Below are 15,009 nucleotides of genomic sequence, written 5' to 3' on the forward strand. Positions count from 1 at the left end.
CTTCTGACCTTGGAGACAAAGGTGCTCAACCAGCCTCAGTTTCCCCACTTCGCCCTGGTTTGGGAACTCACAGGCCCTGGGCTCCCTGAGCCTCCTGCTGGGCAAGCTGACAGGTGAGATGGGAGGCACGCCAATAGGCAAACCCGTTTCAGAGATGTGAAAACTGAGGCTCAGAAAGGCTGCACAGCATGCCCAAGGTCACACGGTGAGCAACAGTGGAGCCCAGATTAGAAGGAAGGCTTTAAAGCTCAGGCTCCATCCACTCCCTACCAAAGCATGGGAGACAGATTCAGGGGAACCTGAGGAATGTATGAGTGATGGCCACAGGCAAAACAAGCAGGCACCTCAAGAGGCAGGAGGTGATGAAGAGCATGGTTCAGGCCCAGAGGGCCCCGCACTGGCTGGATGACCCCAGGCCCATTGCTCCCATCACTCTGAGCCTTGTCTCCTCTGTCTCCACTGCCCCAGGTACCCTCCCACCTCCACGGGGTGAGCAACAATTCAGTGAGGTTGGGCCTCACAAAGCTTGGCACAGAGGCTGAGGGATCTCTCTTCCTAAATGGGCTGGACGGCGCCCAGGTGTGGGGTGAGGCTCACGGTCTAGCTGCTTCTTGATCTTCAGGGTGACGGTCTCACCGGCCACCTGCAAGAGGTGGATGGCCTCACTCAGTGGCCGGCCCTTGAGGCTAACACTGTTGATGGCCAGGATACGGTCCCCAACGTGGATAGCGCCAGTCCTGGAGAGGGGGCACAGGGTAGAGGATGGGAGTTAGACAGGGCCTTGAAGTGGGGGTCTGCCCTGGGGGAACTCAGGAACCCCAAAGCACAAGCCTGGCTGACCCCAGTTAAACCCACCCTGGGTGGGGGGGAAAGCAAGTGTGATTGTATTAACAGAAGTATGAAGTCTAGCATCTGGGAGGGGATTTTCCTGCTCAAGTGTAAAAGTTAGGTTCTGGAACCAGTGTCCAGCATGAGTTTTGAGGATGGTTTGAATGCCACATACTAGCTGACAACTACTATGTGGTCTTAGGCCAGTTCTTTAACTTCCCTGAGTCTCAGTTCTTTCATCTGTAAAGTAAGGGTGATAATACGTATTTTATCAAATTATAATTGAAGGATGGATGGGTGGAATGAATTCACGTTTCCCTCCAGCTGAAATCCATGTGTAGCCTTTCCCTCTCCTTGGGTCTGTTTCCCCACCTAGAGAATAAGCCTAAGCCCCAGGGTCCAGCTGACTTCAGAGAGGGCTATGGGCGGGGGGATGAAAAGGCCAAGCAGTAGCAGTGTACTAGCCCAATGGTTTTCTACCTGGATACTATTAGAATTACCTAAGGAGCTTTTTAAAAAGTGCAGATGCCTGGCCCCTCCCCCTGACCAATGAAATCGTAACTCTGGGAGCAGGGCCAGGGAAGATAATTCTGAGAAGCAGCCAGGGCTGAGGGTGGGGAGGGGTGGTTGCAGCAGGTGCTGAGAATGCACCTGACCTGGGTGGGGGAGAAGGAAGCAGTGGACTGGAGTGGGGGGTCTTAAACTCTAAATGTAGATTTTGCCCCCAGGTGGGAGCTCACGGAGGGTCAAGCCCCTCCACGTCCAGCATTGCCCAGCAAGCTCCCTGAGGGCCTAGGGGAGTGACTGAGTCAGAATATGGTGGATTTGGGGGGAAGGCCAGAGCTGTGCCATCCAGTACGATGGCCACCAGCCACATGTGGCTATTGGGCTTCTGAATTGTGGCTGGCCTGAACGGAGACATGCTGGACGTGTAAAATACACACCAGATTCTGAAGACATAATATGAAAGAAGAATGTAAAATACTTTGTTAATTATTTTTATATTGATTACATGTTGAAATAAGTACATATTTAAGATCTAAAAAATTTCTTTTTACTTTTCTAATGTGGCTGCTAAAAAGTTTATAAATAAATTTGTGGCTCACATTATACTTCAGTTAGACAGCGCTGACCTGGATCGGCCAGGCAAAGGCAGACAGGTTGTCTACTGTGCCCTGTAGGGCTGGCGCACAGTAGGTACTCAGAAAATGCCAGAGTGGATGAAGACATTTGAGGTCAGAACCGGTCCCACTGGCCTCTGCAGTCTGCTGGACACCCAGCAGGGGGCGATCCAGGAGCACAGACGCCAACAGGTTGACGCCTCAGCCCCAGAATCCCTCCCATCCTCCTGCACCACCCCACCATGGTTTCGCCCCTTGTGCTGTGTCCTCCTCCAAGGGGCCATTCTGCCTGCCAGGCTGGGCGAGGCTTCCCTTTTACAGAAAGCTCTTCTCAGTGCCTGGAGCTCACTGCAAAGCTGTCCAGAGAAAGGCTGTCTCACCCACACTGGGGTTGCCTCCCTGTGACCCTCGTGGGGACCAGTTCCACTTCTGGGCCCAGATCCACCTGCTTCCCCCTCCAAACTGGACAGCCTGGACACCCCTCTTCTCACATCTCTCCCTTCTGCCACAATTTCAGGGAAACTTTGTAGGGGAGAGGATAGCAGGGACCCCTGCCCCAATGCCTCAAGAGAGGTGCCAGGCTGCGCTGGGACCCAGGTACCAGGGACATGGCCCCTGTACTATGAAGGCACATAGCAGGTGCTCCAGAAAGACTCACATGCTGACTTTCCAGAAATGGGGTGATCTCCAGGTTTGGGGGAGCAGAGGGATGAGCATACATTTATCCAGCAGTTACCTGAAGTCAGGAGGTCTGCCAGGGGCTGGCCCGCATCTGAGGAACTGAGGCGCAGAGAGGGATGGGACAGGCCCCAGGTCACCCAGGCCATCGATGTTGGAACAAAGGTAAGATCCAGTTTGGCTGATCCCAAAGCCCAGCTCCTGCCCCATGGGGTCCCTGGGCTCACCTGTGTGTCCCCACAGAGCCCCGGCTCACCTCTCAGCCAAGCCACGCTTGGTGAGTCCTGAGATGACAATGGGATCGAAAGGCTCCTCTGTGCCTGAGATGGTGATGCCCAGGGGGCCCCCGTAGCGTTTCAACTCCACCGTGTAGCTGATGGCACCTGTGGTCTCCTGTTCATCTGCAGGGGGGGTAAGCATCAGGGCTGGGGGACACCCATCAGGGGTAGGCCGTAGGAATGGGCACTCCCAGAGCCCCGCCAAGCTTTAATGCACTTACACTCATCATACTCATCCATTAATTCACCCACTCCCTCAGACATTAATTCACTGATTTACGCAGCCACTAATACACCGATTCCCTAGGCCACTAATACACCCATTCCCTCAGCCGTTAGTTCAACCATTCTCTCAGATTTAATTCAGCCATTCCCTCAGCCATTAATTCACCTATATCCCTCTGCCAGTAATACACCCATTGCCTGAGCTATTAGTTCACCCATTCCATTATGCCAATAATACACCCATTCCGTCACCCATTAATTCATTCATTTCCTAAGCCACTAACAAATCCATTCCCTCAGCCAATAGTTCACTCTTTCCTTCATGCCATTAACACACCCATTCCCTTAGCCTTAATACACACATTTTCTCAGCCATTACTTCACCTATTTCTTCACCATTAAGCCTCCATTTCCTCTTACATTAAATCACTGATTCCCTCATCCAACAATATGTGTTGGATACCCACATTCCCTCAGCCATTAATATACCCATTCCCTCATGCCATGAATACACCCATTCCCTTAGCCATTAATTCACCCATTCCCTCAGCCAATAATTCACCCATTTTATTAGCCATTAATACACCCATTCCCTCAGGCATTAATTTACCCATTCCCTCATCCAGTAATTGACCCATTCCCGCATGCCATTAATACATGCACTCCCTCAGCCATTAAATCACCTAATCCCTCAGCTATTAACACACTCATTCCCTCATGCCATTGATTCACTCATTCACTCACCTATTAATACACACATTTCCACATCCATTACTTCACACACTCTCTCCCATTAATTCACCTATTTCCTCAGCCATTAATACACCCAATTCCTCATACTGTTAATTCACCCATTTCCCTCAGCTCTAATACACATACTGCATAGCCATTAATTCACCCCTTCCCTCAGCCATTAATTCATCCATTCCTACAGGCATCAATACACCCATTCCATCAGGCCATTAATACAACCATTCCCTCGGCAACTAATACACCTGTTCCCTAAGCCATTAATTCACCCATTCCCTCAATCATTAGTTCACCCATTCACTCATGGTAGTAACGCATCCAATCCCAAAGGCACTGTCATACCCATTACCACAGCCATTAATTCACCCATTCCTTCATGGATTTAATACACCAATTCCCTCAGCCATTAATTCATCCATTCCCTCAGTTATTGATTCTCCATTCTCTCAGCCGTCAATTCACCCATTCCATCACCCATTAATTCCCCCATTCCCCCAGCCATTAATTTACTCATTTCGTCAGCCATTAATTCACCCATCAACCAGGCATAATACACTAATTCCCTCATGGCATTAATACACCCATTCCCTCAGCGGATTAGTTCACACATTCATTCATGCCATTAATAGTCCCATTCCCTCAGTCATAGTTCATCCATTCCCTCAGCCATTCATTCAGTCATTCACTCTGCAATTAATTCACCTCTTCCCTCAGCCACTAATTCCCTCAGCCATTAATACAACTCCCTCACGACATTAACACCCATTCCCTCACCAATTAGTTGACCCATTCATTCATTCATGCCATTAACAGACCATTCCCTCTGCCATTAACATACCCATTCCCTCAGCCGTAATTAATCCACTCCATTATTTCACCAGTTACTTCAGCCATTAATTCACCCATTTAATCAGGCATTAATTCACCTACTCCTGCAGCCATTAACACACCCATTCCCTTTTCCTTTAATATATCCATTCCCTCATGCCGTTAATACATCCATTTCCTCATGCCATTAATTCACACCTCTCCTAGCCATTAATTCACCTCTTCCCTCAGCCATTAATTCACCCATTCCCCAGCCATTAATTCACCCATTCCCTCAGTCATTAATACACACATTGCCTCATGCCATCATTTCACCCATTCCCTCGGCCTTTATTCAGCCATTCCCCCAGCCAACAATTCACCTATTTCCTCAGCCATTAATTCACCATTCCCTCAGCCTTTAGTTCACCCTTTCCTTCATGCCATTAATACACCCATTCACTCAGCATTTTTAATTCATCGATTCCCTCAGCTATTAATTCACCCTTTCCCCCAGCCATTAATTCACTCATTCCCTCAGCCAGTATTTCAAACATTCTGTCAGCCATTATTTCAGGCTTTCCCTCAGCCATTAAGTCACATTCCCTCAGCCACTAAAACACCCATTCTCTCAATGATTTTTTTCCAAAGCACTTTACTTTTATTAAACTCACATAACTCTCATAACAACTTTAGATACAGGTGTTATTTTAACCTTCATTTTGCAGATGAAGAAACTGAAACACTGAGGTAAGTTGTTCACAGTGACAACTTAGTAAATGGTGCAGTTACAAGCAATCTGGCTCTAGATTCTGTGCTCTGAAATAGAAGACTCTTGCCTTTCTAGAATATATGTAATCTGGGAGCTCTTACATTAGGTGAAAATGTCAAGTTATGTCATTATTGGGGTAAAATTGAGTTTTTTTGTTTTTAAAGTTTGTAAGGATCAGATTTATCAAAGCTGCATTGAATATCTACTGATATCCATTGTTCCTGCTCTTACAGAGACAAAAAAGCAACTGTCCCCTGGGATACAGAGCCAGGAACAGCAGTGAGAAGACACCTAACCAAACAAACACAAATCAGCAGAGTAACACAAGAAAACTGCTGGGTCCAGCCCTGCCTAACAGCCTCATTAGTGCCCCTACCTAAATATGTCTTATTTTCACTAATAACTTAGAAAATATCTGGTCAGACAGAATGGCTTGCCTTTCAGAGCAGTAAATAGGTATATCTACCAATTACATATACTGGGAGAAACAAGAACATTTCCAAACACATCACTTTTGAAAATCTCAACAGTAATATTCCCTTGTCAAATAGAAATAATCTAATATTCACTTCTATTTTTTTTCATGGAAAGGCACTTTTTAAAAATTTATTTAATTTATTTTTGGCTGCATTGGGTCTTCACTGCTGCGTGTGGGCTTTTTCTAGTTGTGGTGAGCGGGGGCTACTCTTTGTTGCAGTGCACGGGCTTCTCACTGCAGCGGCTTCTCTTGTTGCAGACCACAGACTCTAGGCGTGTGGGCTACAGTAGTTGTGGCACGCAGACTCAGTAGTTGTGGCTCGTGGGCTCTAGAGCTCAGGCTCAGTAGTTGTGGCACACAGGCTTAGTTGCTCTGCAGCATGTGGGATCTTCCCGGACCAGGGCTCGAACCCGTGTCCCCTGAATTGGCAGGCGGATTCTTAGCCACTGTGCCACCAGGGAAGCCAGGAAAGGCACTTTATTTTAAATATAGCAGTGTGTACATGTCAATCCCAAACTCCCAATCTATCCCTTCCTGCCCACCATCCCCCTTGGTAACCATAATTTCGTTCTCTTAAGTCTGTCAGTCCATTTCTGTTTTGTAAATAAGTTTATTTGTATCTTTTTTTGTATTCTGCATATAAGCAATATCATATGATATTTGTTTTTCTCTGCCTGACTTACTTCACTTAGTATAATACTCTCCAGGTCCATCCATGTTGCTGCAAGTGGCTTTATGTCATTCTTTTTAATAGCTGAGAAATATTCCATTGTATATATGTACATCTTCTTTAACCATTCTTCTGCTGATGGACATTTAGGTTGCTTCCATGTCTTGGCTATTGTAAACAGTGCTACAATGAACACTGGGGTGTATGTATCCTTTCGAACCATGTTTTTCACTGGATGTATGCCAAAGAGTGGAATTGCTGGATCAGATGGTAGCTCTATTTTTAGGGTTTTTTTTTTTTTTTTTTTTTTTTTTTGCGGTACGCGGGCCTCTCACTGTTGTGGCCTCTCCCGTTGCGGAGCACAGGCTCCGGACGCGCAGGCTCAGTGGCCATGGCTCACAGGCCTAGCCGCTCCGCGGCATGTGGGATCTTCCCTGACCGGGGCGCGAACCCATATCCCCTACATCGTCAGGCGTACTCTCAACCACTGCGCCACCAGGGAAGCCCTATTTTTAGTTTTTTTAAGGAACCTCCATACTGTTCTCCATAGTGGCTGCACCAATTTACATTCCCACCAACAGTGTAGCAGTGTTCCCTTTTCTCCACACCCTCTCCACCATTTACTGTTTGCAGATATTTTGGTGATGGCCATTCTGACTGGTCTGAGGTGATACCTCATTGTAGTTTTGATTTGCATTTCTCTAATAATTAGCGACCTCGAGCATCTTTTCATGTGCCTGTTGGCCATCTGTATGTCTTCTTTGGAGAAATGTCTCTTTAGGTCTTCCGCCCATTTTTTGATTGGGTTGCTTGTTTTTTTGATATTGAGCTACATGAGCTGTTTGTAAATTTTAGAGATTAATCCTTTGTCAGTCGCATCGTTAGCAAATATTTTCTCCCATTCTCTGGGTTGTCTTTTTGTTCTGTTTATGGTTTCCTTTGCTGTGCAAAAGCTTTTCAGTTTAAGTAGTCCCATTTGTTTTTGTTTTTACTTCCATTACTCTGGGAGATGGATCGAAAAAGATCTTGCTGCAATTTATGTCAGTGTTCCACCTATGTTTTCCTCGAAGAGTTTTATGGTATCTGGTCTTACATTTAGGTCTTTAATCCATTTTGAGTTATTCTTGTGTGTGGTGTTAAAGAATGTTCTAATTCCATTTTTGCACATGTAGCAGTCCAGTGTTTCCAGCACCATTTATTGAAGAGATTGTCTTTCCTCCATTTTATAGTCTTGCCTCTTTTGTTGTAGATAATTGACCATAGGTGCGTGGGTTTATTTCTGAGCTTTTTAACCTGTTCCCTAAACGATTAATTCACCTATTCCCTCAGCCATTAATACACCAAGTTCCTCATCCCAATACATCCATTGCCTCAGCCATTAGTTCACCCATTCTCTCGTGCCATTAATGAACCATTCCCTAATGGGTCACCAATTCCCCCATGCTATTAATGATTCCCTAAGCCATCAATTCATCTATTCCCTCAGCCATTAATACACCCATTAATTCACCCCTTCCCTCAGCCATTAATTCACTCATTCCCACAGCCACCAATATACCCATTTCCCCAGCCATTAATGATTCCATTTACTCCACCACTAAAACACCATTACCTCAGCCATTAATTCAGCCATTCCGCCAGCCATTAATTCAGCCATTCCCTCAGCCATTAACTCACCTATTCCCTCAGCCATTAACTCACCTATTCCCTCATGAAATTGTTATATCCAGCTGTCAGCCATTAGTTCACCCATTCATTCATGCCATTAATAGACCCATTCCCTCTGCCATTAATGCACCCATTCCCTTAGGCATTAATTCACCCATTCCCTCAGCCATATTTAAAACATTGGCTCAGGCATTAATATAGCCATTCCCTCTTCCTTTAATATATCCATTAGCTCATGCCATTAATACATCCATTTCCTCATGCCATTAATTCACCCATTATTACACACATTCCCTCAGCCATTAATTCACCCATGTCACCAACATTGAGTCACTATATCCCTAAGCCATTAATTCACCCATTCCCTTAGTCATTAATTCACCTATTCCGTCAGCCATTGGTTAACCTTTCCTTTGTTATTAAAACACCCGTTCCCTCAGCCATTAATTCAGCCATTCCAACAGCCATTGATTCACCTTTTCCCTAAGCTACTGATTGAGCCATTCCCTCAGTCATTATTTCAAACATTCCCTCAGGCATTAATTCAGCCATTCCCTCAAGTATTAACACACCTATTCCCTCAGTCATTAGTTCACCCATTCATTCAGGAAATTAAACCCATTCCCTCAGCCATAGTTCACCCATTCCCTTTGCCATTAGTTCACCCATTCCCTTAGCCATGAAAAACCCATCCCCTCAGCCATGAAAAACCCATTCCCTCAGCCATAGTTCACCCATTCCCTTTGCCATTAGTTCACCCATTCCCTTAGCCATGAAAAACCCATCCCCTCAGCCATGAAAAACCCATTCCCTCAGCCATAGTTCATCCATTCCCTTTGCCATTAGTTCACCCATTCCCTTAGCCAGGTAAACCCATCCCTTCAGCCATTAATACACCCATTCCTTCATCCATTAGTTCACCCTTTCCTTCATGGCATTAATACACCCACATCGTCAACCTTTAAGTCATCCAGTCAGGCATTAATTCACCCATTCCTTCAGCCATTATGCCATTAATTCACCCATTCCGTCAGCCATTAATTCACCCATTCCCTCATGACATTGATACACCTATTGCTCGGCCATCGTTCATTTATTCCCTCAAAAACTAATGCATGCATTTCCTCAGCCATTAATTCACCCATTGCCTCAGCCGTTAAACCGCACATTCCCTCAGCCCTTAATACACCCATTCTTCAGCCATTAATTCATCCTTTCCTTCAGCTAATACACCCATTCCCTCAGTGACTAATGTACCCATTTCTTCATGCCACTAATTTACCCATTCCCTCAGCCCTAATACACACATTCCCTCAGCCTTTAAATCATCCATTCCCTGTCCATTAATTCACCACACCTCTAAGCCATTAATTCATCCATTCCTTCACCCATTAATATATCCATTGCCTCATGCCATTGAAATACCCATTGCCTCAGCCATTAATTCATCTATTCCCTCACCCATTAATATACCCATTCCGCCATCCATTAATTCACCCATCCCAAAGCCATTAATTCAGGCAATCCCTCAGCCATGAATTCACCCACTCCTCTGTCATTAACTCACGCATTCCCACGGCCATTAAAACACCCATTCCCTCATGCCATTATAGTTCACCCGTTCATTCAGCGATTTTTTCACACATTCCCTCAGCTATTACTTCAACCATTCCCTCAGCCATTAATTCAGCCATTCCCTCATCCATTAATACACCCATTCCTTACGCATTTAAATCACCAATTCCCTCAGCCACTGATTGTCCCATTCTTTTAGCCATTACTCAACCATTCCCTCAGCCATTAATTCTGCCATTCCCTGAGGCTTTTTTTTTTTTTTTTTTTTTTTGCGGTTCGCGGGCCTCTCACTGTTGTGGCCTCTCCCGCTGCACAGGCTCCGGACGCGCAGGCTCAGCGGCCATGGCTCACGGGCCCAGCCGCTCCGCGGCATGTGGGATCTTCCTGGACCGGGGCACGAACCCGTGTCCCCTGCATTGGCAGGCGGACTCTCAACCACTGCGCCACCAGGGAAGCCCTCCCTGAGCCTTTGAAACACCAGTTGCTGCAACCATTAATACATACATTCCCCCTTGCATTAATTTACCCATTCCCTCAGCCATAATTCACTTATACCCTCAAACATTGATACACCTATACCTTCAGCCATTTTTACACTAATTTCCTCTATGCCTAATACACCCACCTCCTCAGCGATTTGTTCACCCACTCCCTCAACCACTAATTCACCACTCCTCTCAGCCATTAATTCACCCATTCCCTCATCATCAGTTTACACATTCTCTCAGCCATTACACACCCATTCTCTCTCTCATTAGTACACCTATTCCCTCCTCCATTAATTAACCCATTCTTTCCACCATTAGTTCACTCATTCTCTAATCTACTAATTCACCTAGTCCTTCAGGTATTAATTCATCCATTCCCTCAGCCATTAGTCACCCATTCCCTCAACCACCATAGAACCATTTACTAGGCCTCTAATGCACCCATCTCTCAGCCATTAATTCAACCATATTCTCAGCCATTAACTCAGTCATTCCTTCAGCCTGCCATACACCAATTCCCTCAGCCATTAATACACACATTTCTCCATCTGGTTTAATTCGCGCACTCCCGTATCTATTAATTCACCCATTCCCTCAGCTGTTAATTCAGGCATTCCCTCACACACGAATTCATCCAGTCCCTCCGCCATTAATTCACCCATTTCTTGAGTCATTAATTCACCTAAACCCACAGCCATTAATATACTAATTTGCCCGTGCCTAATACACCCATCCTGTTAGTGATTAGTTCACCCATTCCCTCAGCCATTAATTCAAGCACTTTCTCAGCCACTAATACCTCCATTCCCATAGCCATTAAATCACCCATTCCCTCAACATTAATTGATCCCTTCCCACAGCCATTAATTCAGCCATTCCCTCAGCCATTAATACACCCATTCCCTCATGACATTGATACACCCATGCCATTGATCAGTGATGATCAATGGCATGGGTGTATCATTGATCAATCAGCCATTGATCACTTAATCCCTCAACCACTGATACATGCATTCCCTCAGTAATTAATTCAACTATTCAGTCGACCACTAATTCACCCATTCCCTCATCCACTAACTTACCCATGCCTTCAGCCATTACTTCAACTATTCCCTCAGCCCCTAATTCAGCTTTCCCTCAGCCTTTGATACACCAATTCCCTCAGCTATTAATACACACATTCCCACATCCATTAATTCACCCATGCCTGGATTCACTAATTCACCCTTTCACTCAGCCATTAATTCAGCCAACCCCTCAGCCATTAATTCACCATTCCCTCACCTATTTCCTCAGCCATTATATACTCATTCCCTCCGCCATTAGTTAATACATTACTTCATCCATTACTTCACATATTCCCTCAGCCAATAATTCACCCATTTCCTAAGCCATTAACTCACCTATACCTTCAGCCATTAATAAACCAATTCCCACAGGTCTAATACATCCATTCCCTCAGCCATTAATTCACCCCTTCCCACAGCCATTAATACACCCATTCCCTCATGCCATTACTTCACCTGTTAATTCAGTGATTATTTCACCCATTTCTTCAGCTATTTATTCAACCATTCCCTCAGCCATTAATACACCCATTCCATCCGAATTTAAATCACCAATTCCTTTAGCTATCATTATACTCATTCCCTCAGCCACTGATTCTCCCTTCCCTTTAACCATTACTCAACCATTCCCTCAGCCTTTGAAACACCAGTTCCCACAACTGTTAATACACATATCCCCTCCAACCATTAATTTACCCATTCCCTCAGATATTAATTCAGACACTCCCAGAAGCCAATAATTCAGCCAGTCCTGAATCCATTAATTCAGCCATTCCCACAGCCACTAATCCACTTATACCCTCAATCATTAATTCACCTATACCCTCAGCTATTTTTCCACCGATTTCTCATGCCTAATACACACATCCCCTCATGATTATTTCACACATTCTCTCAGCCATTAATACACCCTTTCCTTCATCCATTAATATACCCATTCCCTCATGCCATTAATACACTCATTCCCTCAGTCATTAATTCATCTATTCCTCAGCCATTACACATTTCCTCATGCCATTAATTCGCCAGTCCTCTCAGCCATTAATTCACCCATTCCCTCAGCCACTAATACACCTATTCCCTCAGCAATTCCCCCATTCCATCAGCCATTGATACACCCATTCCTTCATCAATTAATACACCTATCCCTCATGCCATTAATACACCCATACCCTCAGGCATTAAATCGTCTATTCCCTCAGTCATTAATACACACATTTCCTCATGCCATTAATTTACCTATTCCCTCAGCCCTATACACACATTCCCTCACCCTTTAATTCACTCATTCCCTCTCCATTAATTCATCCATTCCATCACACATTAATATACCCATTGCCTCATGCCATTAATACACCCATCCTCTCAGCCATTAATTCACCCATCCTCTCAGCCATTAATTCACCCTTTCCCTTAGCCATTAATTCAGCCAGTCCCTCAGCCATTGATTCACTCTTTCCCTGCATCATTAACTCACCTATTACCTCAGCCATTAATACACTCATTCCCTTAGCCATTAATTCACCTATTCCATCAGCCATTAATACACCAATTCCCTCAGGCCTAATAAACCCATTCCTTTAGTGATTAGTTCACCCATTCCCTCATGACATTAATACTCCCATTCCCTCATGTCATTAATAAACCCAATCCTTAAGCCATTTGTTCACCATTCCCTCAATCATTAATTCACAGATTCCCTGAGCCATTAGTTTATCCATTGCCTCAGCCCTTACTACACACATTCCTTCACCATTAATTCATCCATTCCCTCACCTACAAATACACCCATTTCTTCAGGCCATTAATTTACCCATTTCTTCAGCCATAATACCCACATTCCCTTAGCCTTTAATTCATCCATTCAGTCCTTATTTCACTCATTCCCTCAGCCATTAATTCACCCATTCCCTAAGCCACTAATTCACCCATTCCATAAGTCATTAATTTACCCATTTTCGGCTGTTATTCAACTATTTCCTCAGCCACTTATTCAACCATTCCTTCAGACTTTGATACACCAGTACCTTCAGGCATTAATACACACAATGCCCACATCCATTAATTCACTCTTACCCTCAGCCATTAATTGTGGTATTCTCTCAGCCATTTATTCAGCCAACGCTTAAGCCATTAATTCACCCATTCCCTCAGTCATTAACTCACCTATTCCCTCAGTCATTAATACACTCATTCCCTCAGCCATTACTTCACACATTCCCTCAGCCATGAATTCACCCATTCTCTCAGCCATTAATATACCCATTTCCTCATGTCATTAATTCACACAAGCTGTCAATCCTAATACAAACTTTTCGTCAGCTATTAATACATCCATTCTCCCAGCCATTAGTTCTCCCATTCTCTCAGCCATCAATACACCATTTCCTGAAGTCATTAATTCACCCATTACTTCTGCCATTAATTCACCCATTCTTTCTGCCATTAGTTTACTTATTGTCCAAACCACTAATGCACCCAGTTCCTCAGGCATTAATTCATCTATTCCCTCAGCCATTAGTTCACCCATTCTGACAGCCATATTCACCCATTTCCTAAGGCATTAGTTCACCCATCCCTTAACCACTAATACACCAATTTTTCAGCCACTATGCAGCCATTCTCTCAGCCATTTATTCACCCATTCCCTCAGCCATCAATTCATCCATTCCCTAAGCGATTAATACATTCATTTCCTCAGCCATTACTTCACACATCCCCTCAGTCATGAAATCACTCATTTCTCAGCCATTAATATACCCATTTCCTCATGCCATTAATTCATGCAATCCATCAGTCCTAATGCCTTTTCGTCAGCTATTAATACATACAATCTCTCAGCCATTAGTTTACCCGGTTCTCTCAGCCACCAATATACCATTTGAGGAAGTCATTAATTCACCCATTACCCCTGACATTAATTCACACATTCTTTCTGCCATTAGTTCACTCACTGTCTAAGCCACTAATGCACCTAGTTCCTCAGGGATTGATTCACCCATTCTCTCAGCCATTAGTGCACCCATTCTGACAGCCATATTCACCCATTTCCTGACATTAGTTCACCCATTCCCTCAACCACTAATATACCAAATTTTCAGCCACTATTGCAACCGTTCTCTCAGTCACTTATTCACCCATTCCCTCAGTCATTAATTCAGCCAATCCCTCTGCCATTATTACACCCATTCCCTCAGTCATTAATACACCAATACTTTTATGCCTCATATACCTACCCATTCGGTCACTGATTAGTTCACCCATATCCTCAGCTATTAATTCAGCTAATCCCTCAGCCATTAATACACCCATTCCGTCTGCATTTACATCACCAATTCCTTCAGCTGTTAATTCACTCATTCCATCAGCCACTGATTCTCCCTTCCCTTTAACCATTACTCAACCACTCCCTCAGCCTTTGAAACACCAGTTCCCACAACCACTAATACACACATCCTCCATCCCTTAATTTACCCATTCCCTCAGACATTAATTCAGACATTCCCTCAGCCAATAATTTATCCAATCCCGAATTCATTAATTCAGCCATTCTCTCAGCCATTAATTCACTTAGAACCTCAGCCATTTTTACACCAATTTCCTT

At 44.6% G+C, this 15,009-nt stretch overlaps 1 protein-coding gene across 3 annotated transcripts in view; it reads right to left on the minus strand.

Moving 5' to 3' along the window:
* Positions 1-15,009, minus strand: part of GRIP2 (glutamate receptor interacting protein 2) — a 91,581-nt gene that overhangs the window by 19,113 nt on the left and 57,459 nt on the right. For all 3 annotated transcript variants that reach the window (XM_060307722.1, XM_060307723.1, XM_060307724.1), the window contains exons 17-18: positions 2,884-3,028; positions 598-737 (exon numbers count right to left, since the gene is read on the minus strand). In XM_060307722.1, the coding sequence (XP_060163705.1) occupies positions 598-737; positions 2,884-3,028 (285 nt within the window). The remainder of the gene's footprint in view (positions 1-597; positions 738-2,883; positions 3,029-15,009) is intronic.

This window comes from Globicephala melas, chromosome 11 (genome assembly GCF_963455315.2).
Source record: "Globicephala melas chromosome 11, mGloMel1.2, whole genome shotgun sequence".
In the NCBI taxonomy this organism is placed as follows: Eukaryota; Metazoa; Chordata; class Mammalia; order Artiodactyla; family Delphinidae; genus Globicephala; species Globicephala melas.